Here is a 14,040-nt window from a genome sequence, read left to right as displayed (position 1 = left end):
GAGACAGAAGGCTGTGTGATGGGCTCAGCCACTAGTCTTAGGGCTACCTCAGAGCTGTTCTGGGTCAGGTCAGAGCAGCTTGAGGAGGTCTGGTATGTGCTGCCAGTTTGAATTCAGAAGTAGTAGTCCAGGTCCCAAAAGTCTTGGTCAGTGTTAAAATGCTGCTTACTGAGCAGTCCCATTGGAAATGTCTCAGGTAGCTGTGCTGTCAGTCATGCTTCCCCAGCTTCAGTTCACTGGACAGAACAAAAGGAACATGCTGAGCTCTGAATAGAGCACAGAGCAGTTTGGGTCGGTGTGCTTGAGTGAAAACTGACACAATTGTACAGGCTGGTGTGCTGGCTCGCTGCTGAGCTCCTGCAGTCCCATATGTAAAAGGTGTGTATCTTCTAACAGAGGAGGCAGGAATAAAAGCTCTAGCTACCAGAATTCTATATTTTAAGGAAAACTGTTGTGGCCCAGTGTTGTGGTTTAACTAAGCACCATGCAGCCCCTCACTCACTCCCCTCCAGTGGGGGAGAGAATCAGAAGAATAGAAGTGAGCAAACTGAAGGGTTGAGATAAAGGCAGTTTAATAGGTAAAGCAAAAGCCACCCACAGAAGCAAAGCAAACCAAGGAATTCATTCACTCCTTCCTGTAGCAGGTGGGTGTTCAGCCATGTGGAGGAAAGCAGGGCTCCAGCACACTTAGTGGTTGCTTGGGAGTGATGGTGTTTTGTCTTCCCAATGTCTCCAACCTCTTCCTTCCCCCAGCTTTCTACACTGAGCATAAAGTTGTATGGTATGGAATGGAATATCTCCTTGGTCACTTGGGGTCAGCTATCTCAGCTATGTCCCTTCCCAGCTTCTTGTGCACCCCCAGCCTACTCACAGGTGGGGTGAAAAGCAGGAAAAGCAGTGCTGACTCTGTGTCAGCACTGTTCAGCAATAACAAAAACATCCCTGTGTTACCAATATTGTTTTCAGCACAAATATAAAACACAGCCTCAATACCAGCTACTGTGAAGAAAATTAACTCTATCCCTGCCCAAACCAGCACACTAAGGAAACCCAAATATTAGCTACTGCTGCTAAGCCAAGTTTTAGTACAATTTTCACCAAAAAGTTGGTTGGTTTATTTCCTCAACCACAAAAGTTAACCTCATGAACCAACTTTCATCAAATGTGACAGGAAAGGTCTTCTCTTTTCTACAAAAGAAAAAAATCCAAGAGGAATTGGTACAAGCAGCCTGTTCTACTAGAAGGCTGTGATAATATTTAGTACTTTCTGTGGTTTGCTGCAGTTCTACTTCCTTCAACTCTGGGACTATTTTTTTTCAACTGTATCAGCATCTAATAGGTAGCTGAGAATTGCTTTGTGGAAGAAAGAGCACTGGGGAAGTGTACCTCCTTTTGTGGCATCTAGGAATGTGTCCATCTGAGCTAGGCTGAAGCTGGATGCCAAAAACAATTAGAAGAAACCTTGAAATTGAGATCATAGCTCTTGATTATTTTGTTTTAACCAGGCAGTGGGGACTGTTACAAAATAACACACTTTGTGCTGAGAGCAAGTGTTTGCATCATGTATGCTCAGCATGAAAACCAAGATGTCTTTCTGCAGGAGTATGAAATGTTTCTTAATTACTGCCTTATTACATTCTTGTAAGGTTCATAAGAACCCAGATTCATTCCAGCAAACACATTCATTTCAACTCTCCCATGCAACATCACACCATTTAAGGGCCTTTACTTGCTAGCAGTCATCTCTGTATGCTAATGGATGGATTCCTCTATGGGTGTCTCTCCTAACAGATCTGAACCCTGGACATGTCTAAGGGTGGGGTTAATAGGTCAGGAGAGGTTCTCCTCCTCTTCTACTCTGTCCTGGTGAGGTTGCATCTGGAATATTGTGTCCAGTTCTGGGCCCCTCAGGTCAAGAAGGACCTCAGGGAGCTGCTTGAAAGTGTCCAGTGCAGAGCCGCAAAAATGATGAAGGCAGTGGAAGGCAGAGGAGAGCCTGAGGGAGCTGAGGGCTCTGTACCGTGGAGAGGAGGAGGCTGAGAGGTGACCTCATTGATGTTGATAAAGATGTGCAGGGGGAGTGCCCAGAGGCTGGAGCCAGGCTCTGCTGGGTGATGCCCAATGACAGCACAAGGGGCAGGAGTGGAAGGTGAAGCATGGGAATTTCCATGGAAACATGAGGGAAAATTTTTTCAGTGTGAGGGTGACAGAAGACTGGAACAGACTGCCCAGGGGGGTTGTGGAGTCTCCCTCTCTGGAAATATTCAAAACTCAGCTGGATGTGTTCCTGTGTGATCTGCTCTAGGTGATCCTGCTCTGGCAGCAGGCTTGTCCTGGATGAGCTTTTGAGGTCCCTTCCAGCCCCTGACATTCTGTGATTCTATAAAAGTTTCCTTTCCTGTGATGGCCATTTTTAGTGCAGTTTTGAGCTGTTACAAGCTCTTAGCAGTTAGTTAACTGATATGTGCCTTGTAGTGAATTGAGTTTTAATTATTAGGATAAAAACTTTTTGTTGTATCTGGGAAGAAGTTTTAATTATTTTCAGAATATATTGAACATCTTGGTGCTTATGTTCAACTAGGCACGTGGAGCGTTTTCTTCAGCAGCTCTTTAGTTGGGGATTTGTGTCCTGTTTTGAATTTTATGGTGTTTAAACTTTTATCTGAAGAAGTTGCTTTCTGGAATGCTGTTATTAAAGAAAATCATTTTGACTTTCATGTCTTTGCAGAACCATTCTCACGATCATTTACTAGACACCAGCGACTCAAAAAAGCAGCAAGCTAACCAGCACAACTACCGCACAAGATATGCAGTAGAAGAAACTGCAAGGCCTGCTGAAGAGTTAGAAAATGGGCACAGTTCCTCAGATGTAAGATCCTTATTTGTGAAGCAATCTTGTCTGTCTTATCTTATCAAAACTTCTTTCTTGTGGAAGCTCACAGAATCGTAGAATGCATTGGTTTGGAAGGGACCTTTAAAGCTCATCTAGTCCAATGCCCCTGCAGTAAGCAGGGACATCCCCAATAGATTGGCTGATTTAAAAACATGCAGCAAGTTAAAGGTTGCCCAAAGCGGCTGTGGATGCCCCCTCCCTAGAGGTGTTTAAGGCCAGGGACAGGGCCTTGAGCAACCTGGTCTAGTGGGAGGTGTCCCTGACCATGGCAGAGGGGGATTGGAACTAGATGACCTTTAAGGTCCCTTCCAAACCAAACCATTCTGTGAATCTATTCCGTGAATAGATCAGGTTGCTGAGAGCTCCATCAAGCCTGACGTTTTTCATTGTGTTTTCTTTCACCTCTTTAAATAATGATATTAAATTACTTTTGTATGTATTTAGTTCTTACTACCAAGTAATTGACGCTTACCTAGAGGAGAAACTTCTTTACAGTGAGGGTGACGGAGCACTGGAAGCGGCTGCCCAGAGAGGTTGTGGAGTCTCCTTCTCTGGAGACTCAAAACCCATCTGGATGCATTCCTGTATGAGCTGCCCTAGGTGATGCTGGTCTGGCAGGGGTGTTGAACTCAATGATCTCTGGAGGTCCTCTAACATTTATTGGTTCTGTGACAAAAGGGAGAAATGTTCATTTGTAAAGGCAGATTTTTGTGTGTGTAATGTAATTATAATCTGAACCAGTATGGCCTATATGGCCTGGCAGCAGTATGGCCACGGGCTCTGGGTGGTCCTGCCTGAACAGGGAGGTTGCATGATACAATCTCCAGAGGTCTCTCCCAGATTCAGCTATTCTGTGCTTCTGTAGCTACAGTAGAGAATTGAGTAATAAGAATATGTGAAGTTTGTAGCAGGTGTTTGATGCTAATTGAGAGGATGTGGAAATGTTAGGTTAAAAGGACTGGAAATAATTTTCAGCAAGGTATGGTAGCTTATTTAAATGCAGACTGAGAAACATTCGTCTCTCCACTGGCTATATGTTAACAAAATCATTATCTCTTGATATTATTATACTCTTATTATTATATTTTTATTGTACTTTTCATATCTGTGCCTCTTATTCTACTCTTCATATCTGCGCCTGTGCAGCTGTCCAGGCAGAGGTATTTTATTCTTTTTATTTAATATAGTCCATTAAAATAACTGTCTTCAAACTAAAATGCCTCTTTAACAACATAAAGCTTTTATAATGCTTTAGAACATTTATAACACATACGAAGCTTAGTCATATTGGCACGTATTACAACTTTTTTGAGTTCCAAAGGAAAAATGCTTCCTTTTTCTTCCCTGCCTTCCCCCCTGCTCCTCTTTTGCTAGGAAGGGGAAGTAGTTGTTGCCAGTGGTGGAACGTCAGAAGATGATGAAAGAGCATGGCACAGTGATGGCAGTTCTAGGTAAGTGACAGTGTAATTCACAGAGAAAAGTCCTGATAAACTGTGAATAACCTTTGCTGTAAACAAATTAATAACTAAAATTTCTGCATGTTTAGAAGAAAAGACGAAAAATAACCTTTAAAACTTTCAGGATTTAATTTCCAGCTGTATTGCTAACTAAAATTTAGGGAAGGTTTCATTCTTGTTTGCTAGAAGCAGGATTATTTCTGGTAGGTTTTGCAGGAGTGTAACTCTTGCAGGCACATGCACATTTCAGGCATGTGGCAGCAGATTCCTGTAAGAGTGACTGTCACTGACTTTGCTAACCCTTGGTTTGAAATTGGAGAGCAAAGATGGAGGTAGTCTCAACCCATCCTTTGTTTCTTCTTCAGTAGATCTTTTTGTTTGTTTTTTTTTAACTTGCATTTTTATTCAAAGCTATTGAAACCCAGAAGTCCTGAGAAGAGTACCCAGAGTTTAGCATGATTCATGCTGACTTGACCAAGTTAAGAGTGGATGTACTTCATGTGATGCTAGGAGTTAAGCTTCTTGTAAGATTGAATTATCTCAAGGCTTTTGGTTTACTACCATTTAAATTGCACTTAGAACACAGGGGTTTAGGCACTGGTTTTAAATATTAAAATATTATAGTTTTCTGGACTGCTAACTATAATCTTTTCTTGGGTTACATAATCCAATGCACCCTGAATTGCTTTTTTAACTTTTGGGTTTTAATTTCTTGTGTTCTTTGGTATGTCATACATAGTGACTACTCTAGTGATTATTCTGACTGGACAGCAGATGCAGGAATCAACTTGCAACCACCAAAGAAAATTCCTAAAATTAAAACAAAGAAAGCAGAAAGTAGTTCAGAGGATGAAGAAGGACATGAAAAGCAAAAGAAGCAAATTAAAAAGGAAAGGAAAAAAGGGATTGAGGAGAAAGATGGACCATCAACATCACCAAAGAAGAGGAAACCCAAAGAAAGAAAACAAAAGGTCAGATGTCCTTTGCTCTTGCTGGCTTAGAGAGAGCTTAATACTGTGTAATTTGTAAACCCATCATGATTTTTACCCATAATAAATAACGATTACTAAGTCAAAAGATATCCTATAATGATACACTGTCTAAGTATGGTAAATTTTACTTAAGGAGCATTTGTAATGTTCTTAAACACATCTTTTCTTAGACCAGAAGCTTCCTTTCTATTAAGTATTGATATAACACGTGCCTGTATTTTTTCAGCTACACTGGAAAGAGACTCCCTGTTTAATTGCAGTTTCTTTTAGGCCTGTGCAATCATGTAAATATTTTTCCCCATCATTTCCATGATGTATGATATTTGATTGAGGATTGCCACTGTATTTCTATCAAGGGGAATATACAGGTTGGCATAGTATCTTTTGTATGAAATGCAGCCTGTTAGGTCGTGGTTGTTACTCTTTGATTAGTCTACTTTTTGTTTCCTGTCATTTGGGGTTTGTGTCAATACTAATAATATAATGGTATTTACATATTCTGAACCCAGAAGAAGGTACAAGATCAGAAAACAGACAGTGGTGGGTTTTTAATTGTTGAAATCTTTGGTTTAGCTTTTTGTTATAAAAATAAGGCTGGCTGAAAGCCTAATATTTCCACTTAGATTAAAGCTGCACTGAGTGTTTTGGGAACCTTGCATCCATTTATCATGATTGTGTCCTGGTTATGGAGGTGCAGGAGGTCTTTGATTGAGTTTTTAAAAATGACCTGCTACTTTCTTGAATCTTAAGAAAACATTAGGCTAGAAGGAATATGAGAAAACTATCCCTCTGCCCCTAGGCAGGATTAATTATACCTGTAATTCCTGACAGATGTTTGAAGTTTCTTCTGATGGAGATTCTACCTCCTTAGCAGGCAGAGAGCTCACAGTCCCTACTGGTAGAAAGTTCTTTCTGATTCTTGAACATCAATCACAATTAGGGCTTTCTGCTGAGGAAAGAAATTGTGATCATCTTTGTAGCCAGGCACAGAATCTTAGGAATTAAGGAAGTAGAGAAAGAATCATTCCTCTCTCTTAATGCACAGGCTGTCAAGATCTTGAGTGGTGCTTATATTTCTAATCCCATTCCACCAAAAATCAATCTAAAACATGATACAGCAATGAAGAAGAGCAAGAAAGGAGCCCTCAGGAAGATCAAAGGATACGGAATATTTTTTTTCCCTCCTTAAGGCAGACACAAAGTGGCTGATTCTTAGAAGGGAGTTTGAAGGAGATATAATTTAAAAGCTTTTATAAAACTATGAATGGTTTAGAAATTAATAAATGTAGAGTGATTTACTTACTCATTTTGTTACACAGAGATGTAACACCTAATGACACAAGCATAAAGCTCAAAACAGAGCCCTTTGCCCATTCCCCACCCACCCCTTGAAAGCAAACCAACCAACCCCAAACCACCTGAGCCACATAATCAGGTTGTGGAACTAATTACTAAAGGATTTAGTAGTTTCAGAAATGATTAGATAAAGTCACTGGGACTAGTCTCTTCCTGATGATTAACTGAGTTCAGGTTTGGCTTCAAGAGGGTCTTAAACTGATGATTAATATGTGAAGTTTCAGCAAGGGAAGACTTTCTGTTTAAAGGCTATTTCTAATGACTAATTAGCTAGACAGACTTTACTCTGATGTAGTGCATCAGTTTCTCATAAGACAGACCTGCTTGAACCTCAGAATCTACAAGGTGCTTCTGTGCCAGTGGTTTATTACAATGGAGAGGTTCTCTTTTGAGTTTTTGCTTGTTGTAACTGTGTGCATGCTTTTTCCTGTGGCTACCCCACCAGCGCTCCAGTGGTGCACTAAAAGCAGTTCCCATCCTGATGAAACCACATCTGACCTTGTGCAGTGAAGTTACACTTGGGAGCATCCTATTTGCAATCTGAGGATGCCGAGTCTCTCATTAGTAGCTACATGGAATGCATTTCTGTACAACCATCCAAGGCTGCTTTCTGTACCTGCACAAGATTCTGTTGATTTCAAAGCAACCTTGCTTGAGTGATTGTGCAAACACCTGCCCTGTCTGGCTTAGTAAATAGAGAAAGCATGCACCTAGGACCAGCAACTGCAGTGAGCTTCCTTCCTTACACATTGTGGACATACAATCTGAAAATGCAGTCCCACAGCACATTATAGCTTAGACACCAGTGGGTTACATGGATGTGCAATCCAGGACATTTCCACATAGAACTGAATCATAGAATTGTTTTGGTTGGAAAAAAACTCTAAGATCATTGAGTCCAGCTGTCAGCCTAAACATGCATTACCTCTGTGTGTTCCTTTTTCTTTTCCTCCTCATTTTGTGGGGTTCCTTAACTGGAGGCAGGTGTATAGTTGTGGTCTTACAAGCCAAGGCAACCATGTGAATTTGGTTAAAGAAAATGGCATATCTCAGTTTTATCTTTTTTTGGACATGAGACCAAGTTACTAGAGTGTTAATAAATCCAGTCTTTGTTAAGAGAGCCTCACCACCTCTAAAACCAACAAACTAAAACCAAACCAACCAACCAACCAAAAAACCTAAATTCAACCCCACTTAATTTTCCAGAGAATTAATATTTTTGGTCTTGACATTACTGTAAGCAGTTAAGTAAGATTTATCTTCCCGTTGGCAATAATTTTCTTTTTACATTAAATGTCCTTAAGAAATGACAGCTGATTTCAATGAAACACTTCCCAAAATCCAAGCCTTCCCCAAATGTTAATTTATTCACATTAATCTTCTGTGTGCATTTTCTTCAGAGGCTGGCTGTGGGAGTTCTGGCAGAAAATGGTTTGACACTGGAAGAATGGCTGCCTTCAGCATGGATTACGGACACTGTTCCTCGTCGGTGCCCATTTGTGCCGCAGATGGGGGATGAGGTATTGTAGTTATTCCCTCTGCCTTCTTTCAGCTTGGTTTTGCCTTTCTTATTTTTTAACTGCGTGGGTTTTTCTCCCCAGAGATTTACTATCAGAGTATTTTGGATTTTCTACAAACCATTCTTTTGGTCTAGCTAAAATTTGCTTTTGCTTCCTCTAGACTTTCCAATACTTAAAATATTCTGCACAGTGTTGCTTTGACTTTTCTATATCTATTCTTATTATCATTACCATCCTATGCTGTTGAAGTGCCATCCCTTTTTATACTATGTTCAGTGTGCTCATTTCCTCACAACATGTGGAAGCTGTGTGAGGTGCTTTAAAACTAGTTCTTAGTTGTAGAGCATCTTGTATGCTGAAGAATAGAAATTTAAGTTTGGAAAACCCCAGACTTGAAGTGAAAAAATAGGAATTAAACTTCTAGGGGGAGGAGGGTTTGGTTTGGTTTGGTTTGATTTTTGTGGTGAATGATGTTTTGGGGGTTATGTTTTGGTTTGGGGTTTTGTTTGTTTGTTTTGTCTTTTAAAATGAATCTGTTCTGAAGTAGAACTCTGCTATTGTCCTTTTCACTGATGTTTCTGATAGGTAAAAAATGCTGCTGGCCTGTTTACTACAGAAGAGCACAAGAGCACTGTAGCACTTTGTAAACATGGGCCCGTGGTCTCAAAACACAGTAGCTGAAGGACACCAACAAGTTTTACTTTGGAATATATAGCATATGTACAGTGAATTATATACATAAGTAGTGTCAGAAGGCAGTCTTGCAAACCAGAGTCTGTGCATGTTTCCTAAATCTCCTCAGGTTAAAACAAGGGGAAATAGTTGGTTTATGCTGTGGTCTGTTGGCTCTTCAAGGAGTGGTGTGTTTCTAAGGTACTAAACAGTTCTTTTGTAGCTCACATCTTCAGAATGCAGTTGGAGAAAGAGTTGACTGTGGTGACTAAGGTGGTTAAACTGTGATCCTGAGCTAGAGCTGTCTGTAAGCACCACCTTAGAAACTGAGTTAGGAGCAGAGGTTGTGCATGCAAGCAGTTTTGTTTTTACTGGATTGCTTCACTGATGCAGTTCACAGCTCAGCTATGCAAAAATCACATTGGCATTGCTAAGTGAGGGAGGGAAGGGGAACTTCAAGTTGAAGGTTGCAACTGGAGAAAACTCTTATGTAGTTATGCCCTCCAGCAAGCATGTTTTGGAGACTGTGCTGTTCAAAAGATCAAGTCCAAATAAATATATTTGGTGCTTGATACCATCTGGATACAGTGAGGCAGCCAAGGGTTTATCTGTTCCATATTAGACAGGAGATTTGAATGTATCAGTTTAGGAAGATGAACTAGTGTGTTTGTTTTGGCACCTGCTGAATAGCTTGTGCAGTGAGTACTGGCAGTATCTAAGTAGGCTGAAAAAAAGCTCTATATTGGTGAACAGGAAATTTCCTGTCTTGGCCTAGAAAGTAGGGGTGGTTGCACCAATGGAGAGTAATCAAGCTGCTCTGTCTAAAATTTCATCTCTGATACTTACGCCTCCCCAGATTTGCTTACAATGTGAAAAGAAGCTATTCATCTAGAGAGTTACTTTTGAGATCCACAGATCAGCTTAATTAGAAGATCTAATCTGAAGAGGTCTTGTGTGGCCTTCAAACATTTTGGTGAATGGTTGATATGTTTTGTAAGATTTGGGAGGAGAGTTATTTCAGATTTGTTCTCTTACAGCTGTACAAACAGGGAAAGAGAGTAGTACTATATTTAGTTATAGTCAGTGCATAAGAACAGCACACACCATCCCTTTTCCTGTCCTGAATTTACAGCCATTTACAGACTCTTGTCATGTGCTTGAGGAGCAGTGGAAACACACCTGAGAGATGAGACTGCAATTATCTTGCCTGATGATCAATACACAATGCCCAGTCATTGGAGTATTCTGCCATTAGCACAATAAAGAACAATTTTCTCTGGGTGCTACAATAAACAAGCACAAGCCAGAATTAAGGATTAAAAATAAAATTTTCTGGGAAAAGACATAAAATCTTTTTTTCTGTAGATCTGTTTCTAGTTTGCTCTCCTGACAGAATACTGGATGCTTACAACTGTTTGCAAAATAAAAATGTTTCACTTCTGCAAATGGTTGGTGAATTTATCTACAGATTTAGCAGAGTATAGGAGGAATTATTTGTAGCCTGTGTCACTAAGTGCATCTCCCTGGTTTGATTCACTGGAAGCTATAGAAAACAATTGTCACAACACTGAAAATGCAATTTAAATTCACTTTTTTTTTTTTTTTTTTTAGATCTGTCTCTCAGTAGCTTCTCTTCCTTTTCCCACCAGTTAAGATTCTGACAGTGCTCAGGAGATTCTCTGCACTGCTTTCATACCTTCTGTAACTAGTGTGCATTTTTACCCTATGAGGATATTGTGCAGGTCAAATACTTGGAAAAACAAAGGTTGAAAAAATTGTGGTGCTGAGTCCTTCTCCATAAATACATAAATAATAATTGTCATGTAACATTAAGAGAGTTCAGAAACTCTTAATGTAGAAACCTGACAGGCAGCATCATAGAATCATAGAATTGCCAGGGTTGGAAGGGACCTCAAGGATCATCCAGTTCCAACCCCTCTGCCATGGGCAGGGACACCTCACACTAGATCAGGCTGCTCAGAGCTACGTGTTGATAAGGTTTTATGATACAGATAGTTCTGGAAAGCAGATGGAAATGGAATCACAGAATGCATCAGGTTGGAATCGACCTTCAAAAGTCATCTTGCAGTAAGCAGGGACATAGATTCAGAGAATCACAGAATGATTTGTGTTGGAAGGGGCCTTGAAGATCATGTAGTTCCAACCCCCCTGCCATGGGTAGGGATGCCTGGGGTAGTGATGTTTAGAGATGATTCCTCTGATCCAGGTGGGCTTCATCTACAGTATTGTCACTGAGAGAAAAGCACCAGGAGTTTAGAAACAAGTTCTTTGGCTCAATTTATAGAGAGATGTGCTTTATGCTGTATTTAAAACCAACCAGGGGGCACACCTTTGATCTTTATGCAGCCTCTCCCCACTTTATTCTGGAGACAGTCACATTTGGGGCTCTGAAATCTGGATCTAATACATAGCACAGTATTAATAGATGTTGGAAAGGCTTGCTACAAGCTATTACTGAGGCAAAGTAAAAGAGATCAGATGTTTATAGACAATAATGCTATCGTCTTTATTTTGATAAATGTGTTTTAAAACTGCCTGAGGGCTACTCGCTCTTGCTTTCTTGTGTTAGACCTTTGCATTTAAACTGCTGTTCCTTCATCCTACTTGATGGAAATCCCATGGTTTGGGGCACTTCCAGAGGATTTTAAAATGTGGACTGCATTGTTCTTGGTGTACAGCTGTTTGTCAGATCTTGGTTCCAGTTAGCTTGAGGAACCTCAGTTTTTGCATTTCAGATACCTTCCTGGAATAGATATTTAAGGTTTTCAGCTTATTACTTAGAATCATAGAATTGTTAGGGTGGGAAGGGACCTCAAGGATCATCCAGTTCCAACCCCTCTGCCATGGGCAGGGACACCTCACACCACAGCAGGTTGCTCACAGCCACATCCAGCCTGGCTGCAAAAACCTCCAGGGATGAGGCTTCCACCACCTCCCTGGGCAACCTGTGCCAGTGTCTCACCACCCTCATGGTGTAAAACTACTTCCTAACATCCAATCTGAATCTCCCCACTTCTAGTCTTGCTCCATTCCCCCCAGTCCTATCACTCCCTGACACCCTCACTAGTCCCTCCCCAGCTTTCTTGTAGCCCTCTTCAGATACTGGAAGGCCACAAGAAGGTCTCATTGGAGCCTTCTCTTCTGCAGACTGAACAGCCCCAACTCTCTCAGTCTGTCCTCATAGCAGAGGAGCTCCAGCCCTCTGCTCATCCTCGTGGCCCTTCTCTGGATGCCTTCCAGCATCTTGAGATCCTTCTTGTAATAGAGGCTCCAGAACTGGACACAGAGCTCCAGGTGGGGTCTCTCCAGTGTGGAGCAGAGGGGGAGAATCACCTCCGTTGCCCTGCTGGCCACACTTCTCCTGATGCAGCCCAGGCTCTGCTTGGCTTTCTGGGCTGCAAGTGCTCACTGCTGGCTCCTGTTGAGCTTCTCATCCACCAGCACCCTCAAGTCCCTTTCTTCAGGGCTGTTCATTACAGTGATCTTACACAAAGCATTCATCCACTTGGTGTCATACACAAAGGGATCAAAGTGAAATTAACAGGCTCTGGATGTCTGAACCATGGACATTTCTAGTGGGATGGATTTGAAAACATTTTAATAAGCACTCACAATGTCTATTTGCAGCTTGTTTATGCCTGTGTTAGGCTTCTCACTTGGTGGTACAGAAGCACCAAAATCTTACTACAATAACTAATTTTCCTTCTGGATTATATTTCTTATTCAAAAAAGTTAGGATTAGCCAGATAGTGAACTTGGTGATACTTGATTGTCACCTTAAGCTGTCTCTACTAATAGCTGGAGAGATTAGTAGAATTTGTTACTGTCATTGGTTTTTCTTTTTTTTTTTTCCCTTGACTTTAGTGGTACTTGATTGTCATCTTAGGGCTGTCCTTACTAATAACTTGGTAGGTTAGTAAAATTCATGTTACTGTCATTGAATTTTTCTGTATTCTGATGATAAATAGATGCTTAAAAGTCCATTTTGGTCTCCCAGGTGTAATTTAGGATATGCTGCTCATAGGGAAAGTGAGGTTGTAAATCTTTCCTGCTTATCCTGTAAATGTTTTTATTTTTGTCTTTTTTAATTTTATTTTTATTTTATTTATTTTATTAATTGTCTGACAGTATTTTTTTTTAAAACCTGTGCCTTTTGCAGGAAAACAGAGTGGAAAAAAGTTGATGTTAAAATGGAAAGAACACACATTGCATAGCAGTGATATGGTAGCATTTGAACTCCTTAAAGCCTTTGTTATGGGTTGGATTTGCACCCCAAGAAATTGGAAATTTACCCCCAGAGTAAATTTTCCACACTAACTCAGAATTTCTGGAAGCAAAATGAAATTATATTTACAAAAGTGGAGTAAACATAAAATTATAAAAGGCAATAAACATGTACAAGGTATATTTGCATATGTTTACAGTTCAACAACATCAGAATACCTCTTGTACAGACTCATACCCCCTGGGTAGCCCAGAGGGCTATGTTAACAACCAGCCTTCTGTCTCTCCCTCCCCTTGTACCTTACACAGTCAAAACAGAAGACAGTTCAGCTTGCATGCAGGGTCAGAGATCAGGCAGCCAGAAGCAAAGCAGAAGGGACAGCCTGGAGAGGAGAAGAAGATGACAAAACTCTGTGTTCCTAAACTATATAGAAATTTGCAGAGCCAATGAAATAAACTTACCTCTGTTACTTGGTAACTCGCTCAGCCTCTTAGAAAAAAAAAAAAAAAAAAGGTTTGTCCAGCCTCTGGACTGAATTCTCTGGAAGAATCTGTGAAGAGCTTCTTCCTAGCATCTAATCTAGATGTCCCATCCTCTAGCTTGGATCCATGATCAGTCTGAGATGCCAACATGATATTGATCGAGCAGAACTTATTTCCCAGAGCATGCATGAGCCATGAGCATGGTTTAGCACACCCCACTAACACAGTCGTTGCTTCCTTGTGGATGAATAAAGAGGGACAGGGCTACAAGGATGCTGAAGGGACTGGAGCACTGCCCTGAGAAGAGACTGAGAGCTCTGAGGCTGTTTAATCGGAGAGGAGAACACTGAGAGGGGATCTAATCAATGTCTATAAATATCTGAGGGCTGGTGCTCAGGAAGGAAGGGACAGGCTCTGTTCAG

At 40.9% G+C, this 14,040-nt stretch overlaps 1 protein-coding gene across 1 annotated transcript in view; it reads left to right on the top strand.

The window, feature by feature from the left end:
- The window catches only part of PHIP (pleckstrin homology domain interacting protein), a 109,315-nt gene that overhangs the window by 70,129 nt on the left and 25,146 nt on the right, over positions 1-14,040 (top strand). The window contains exons 21-24 of the mRNA XM_054399307.1: positions 2,729-2,869; positions 4,268-4,344; positions 5,090-5,321; positions 8,099-8,218. Coding sequence (XP_054255282.1) covers positions 2,729-2,869; positions 4,268-4,344; positions 5,090-5,321; positions 8,099-8,218 — 570 coding nt within the window. The remainder of the gene's footprint in view (positions 1-2,728; positions 2,870-4,267; positions 4,345-5,089; positions 5,322-8,098; positions 8,219-14,040) is intronic.

The sequence above is a fragment of the Indicator indicator genome, chromosome 2 (genome assembly GCF_027791375.1).
Source record: "Indicator indicator isolate 239-I01 chromosome 2, UM_Iind_1.1, whole genome shotgun sequence".
Lineage (NCBI taxonomy): Eukaryota > Metazoa > Chordata > Aves > Piciformes > Indicatoridae > Indicator > Indicator indicator.
Note: the sequence above shows the minus strand (reverse complement) of the source record. Positions and strands in the feature narration are given on the sequence as shown.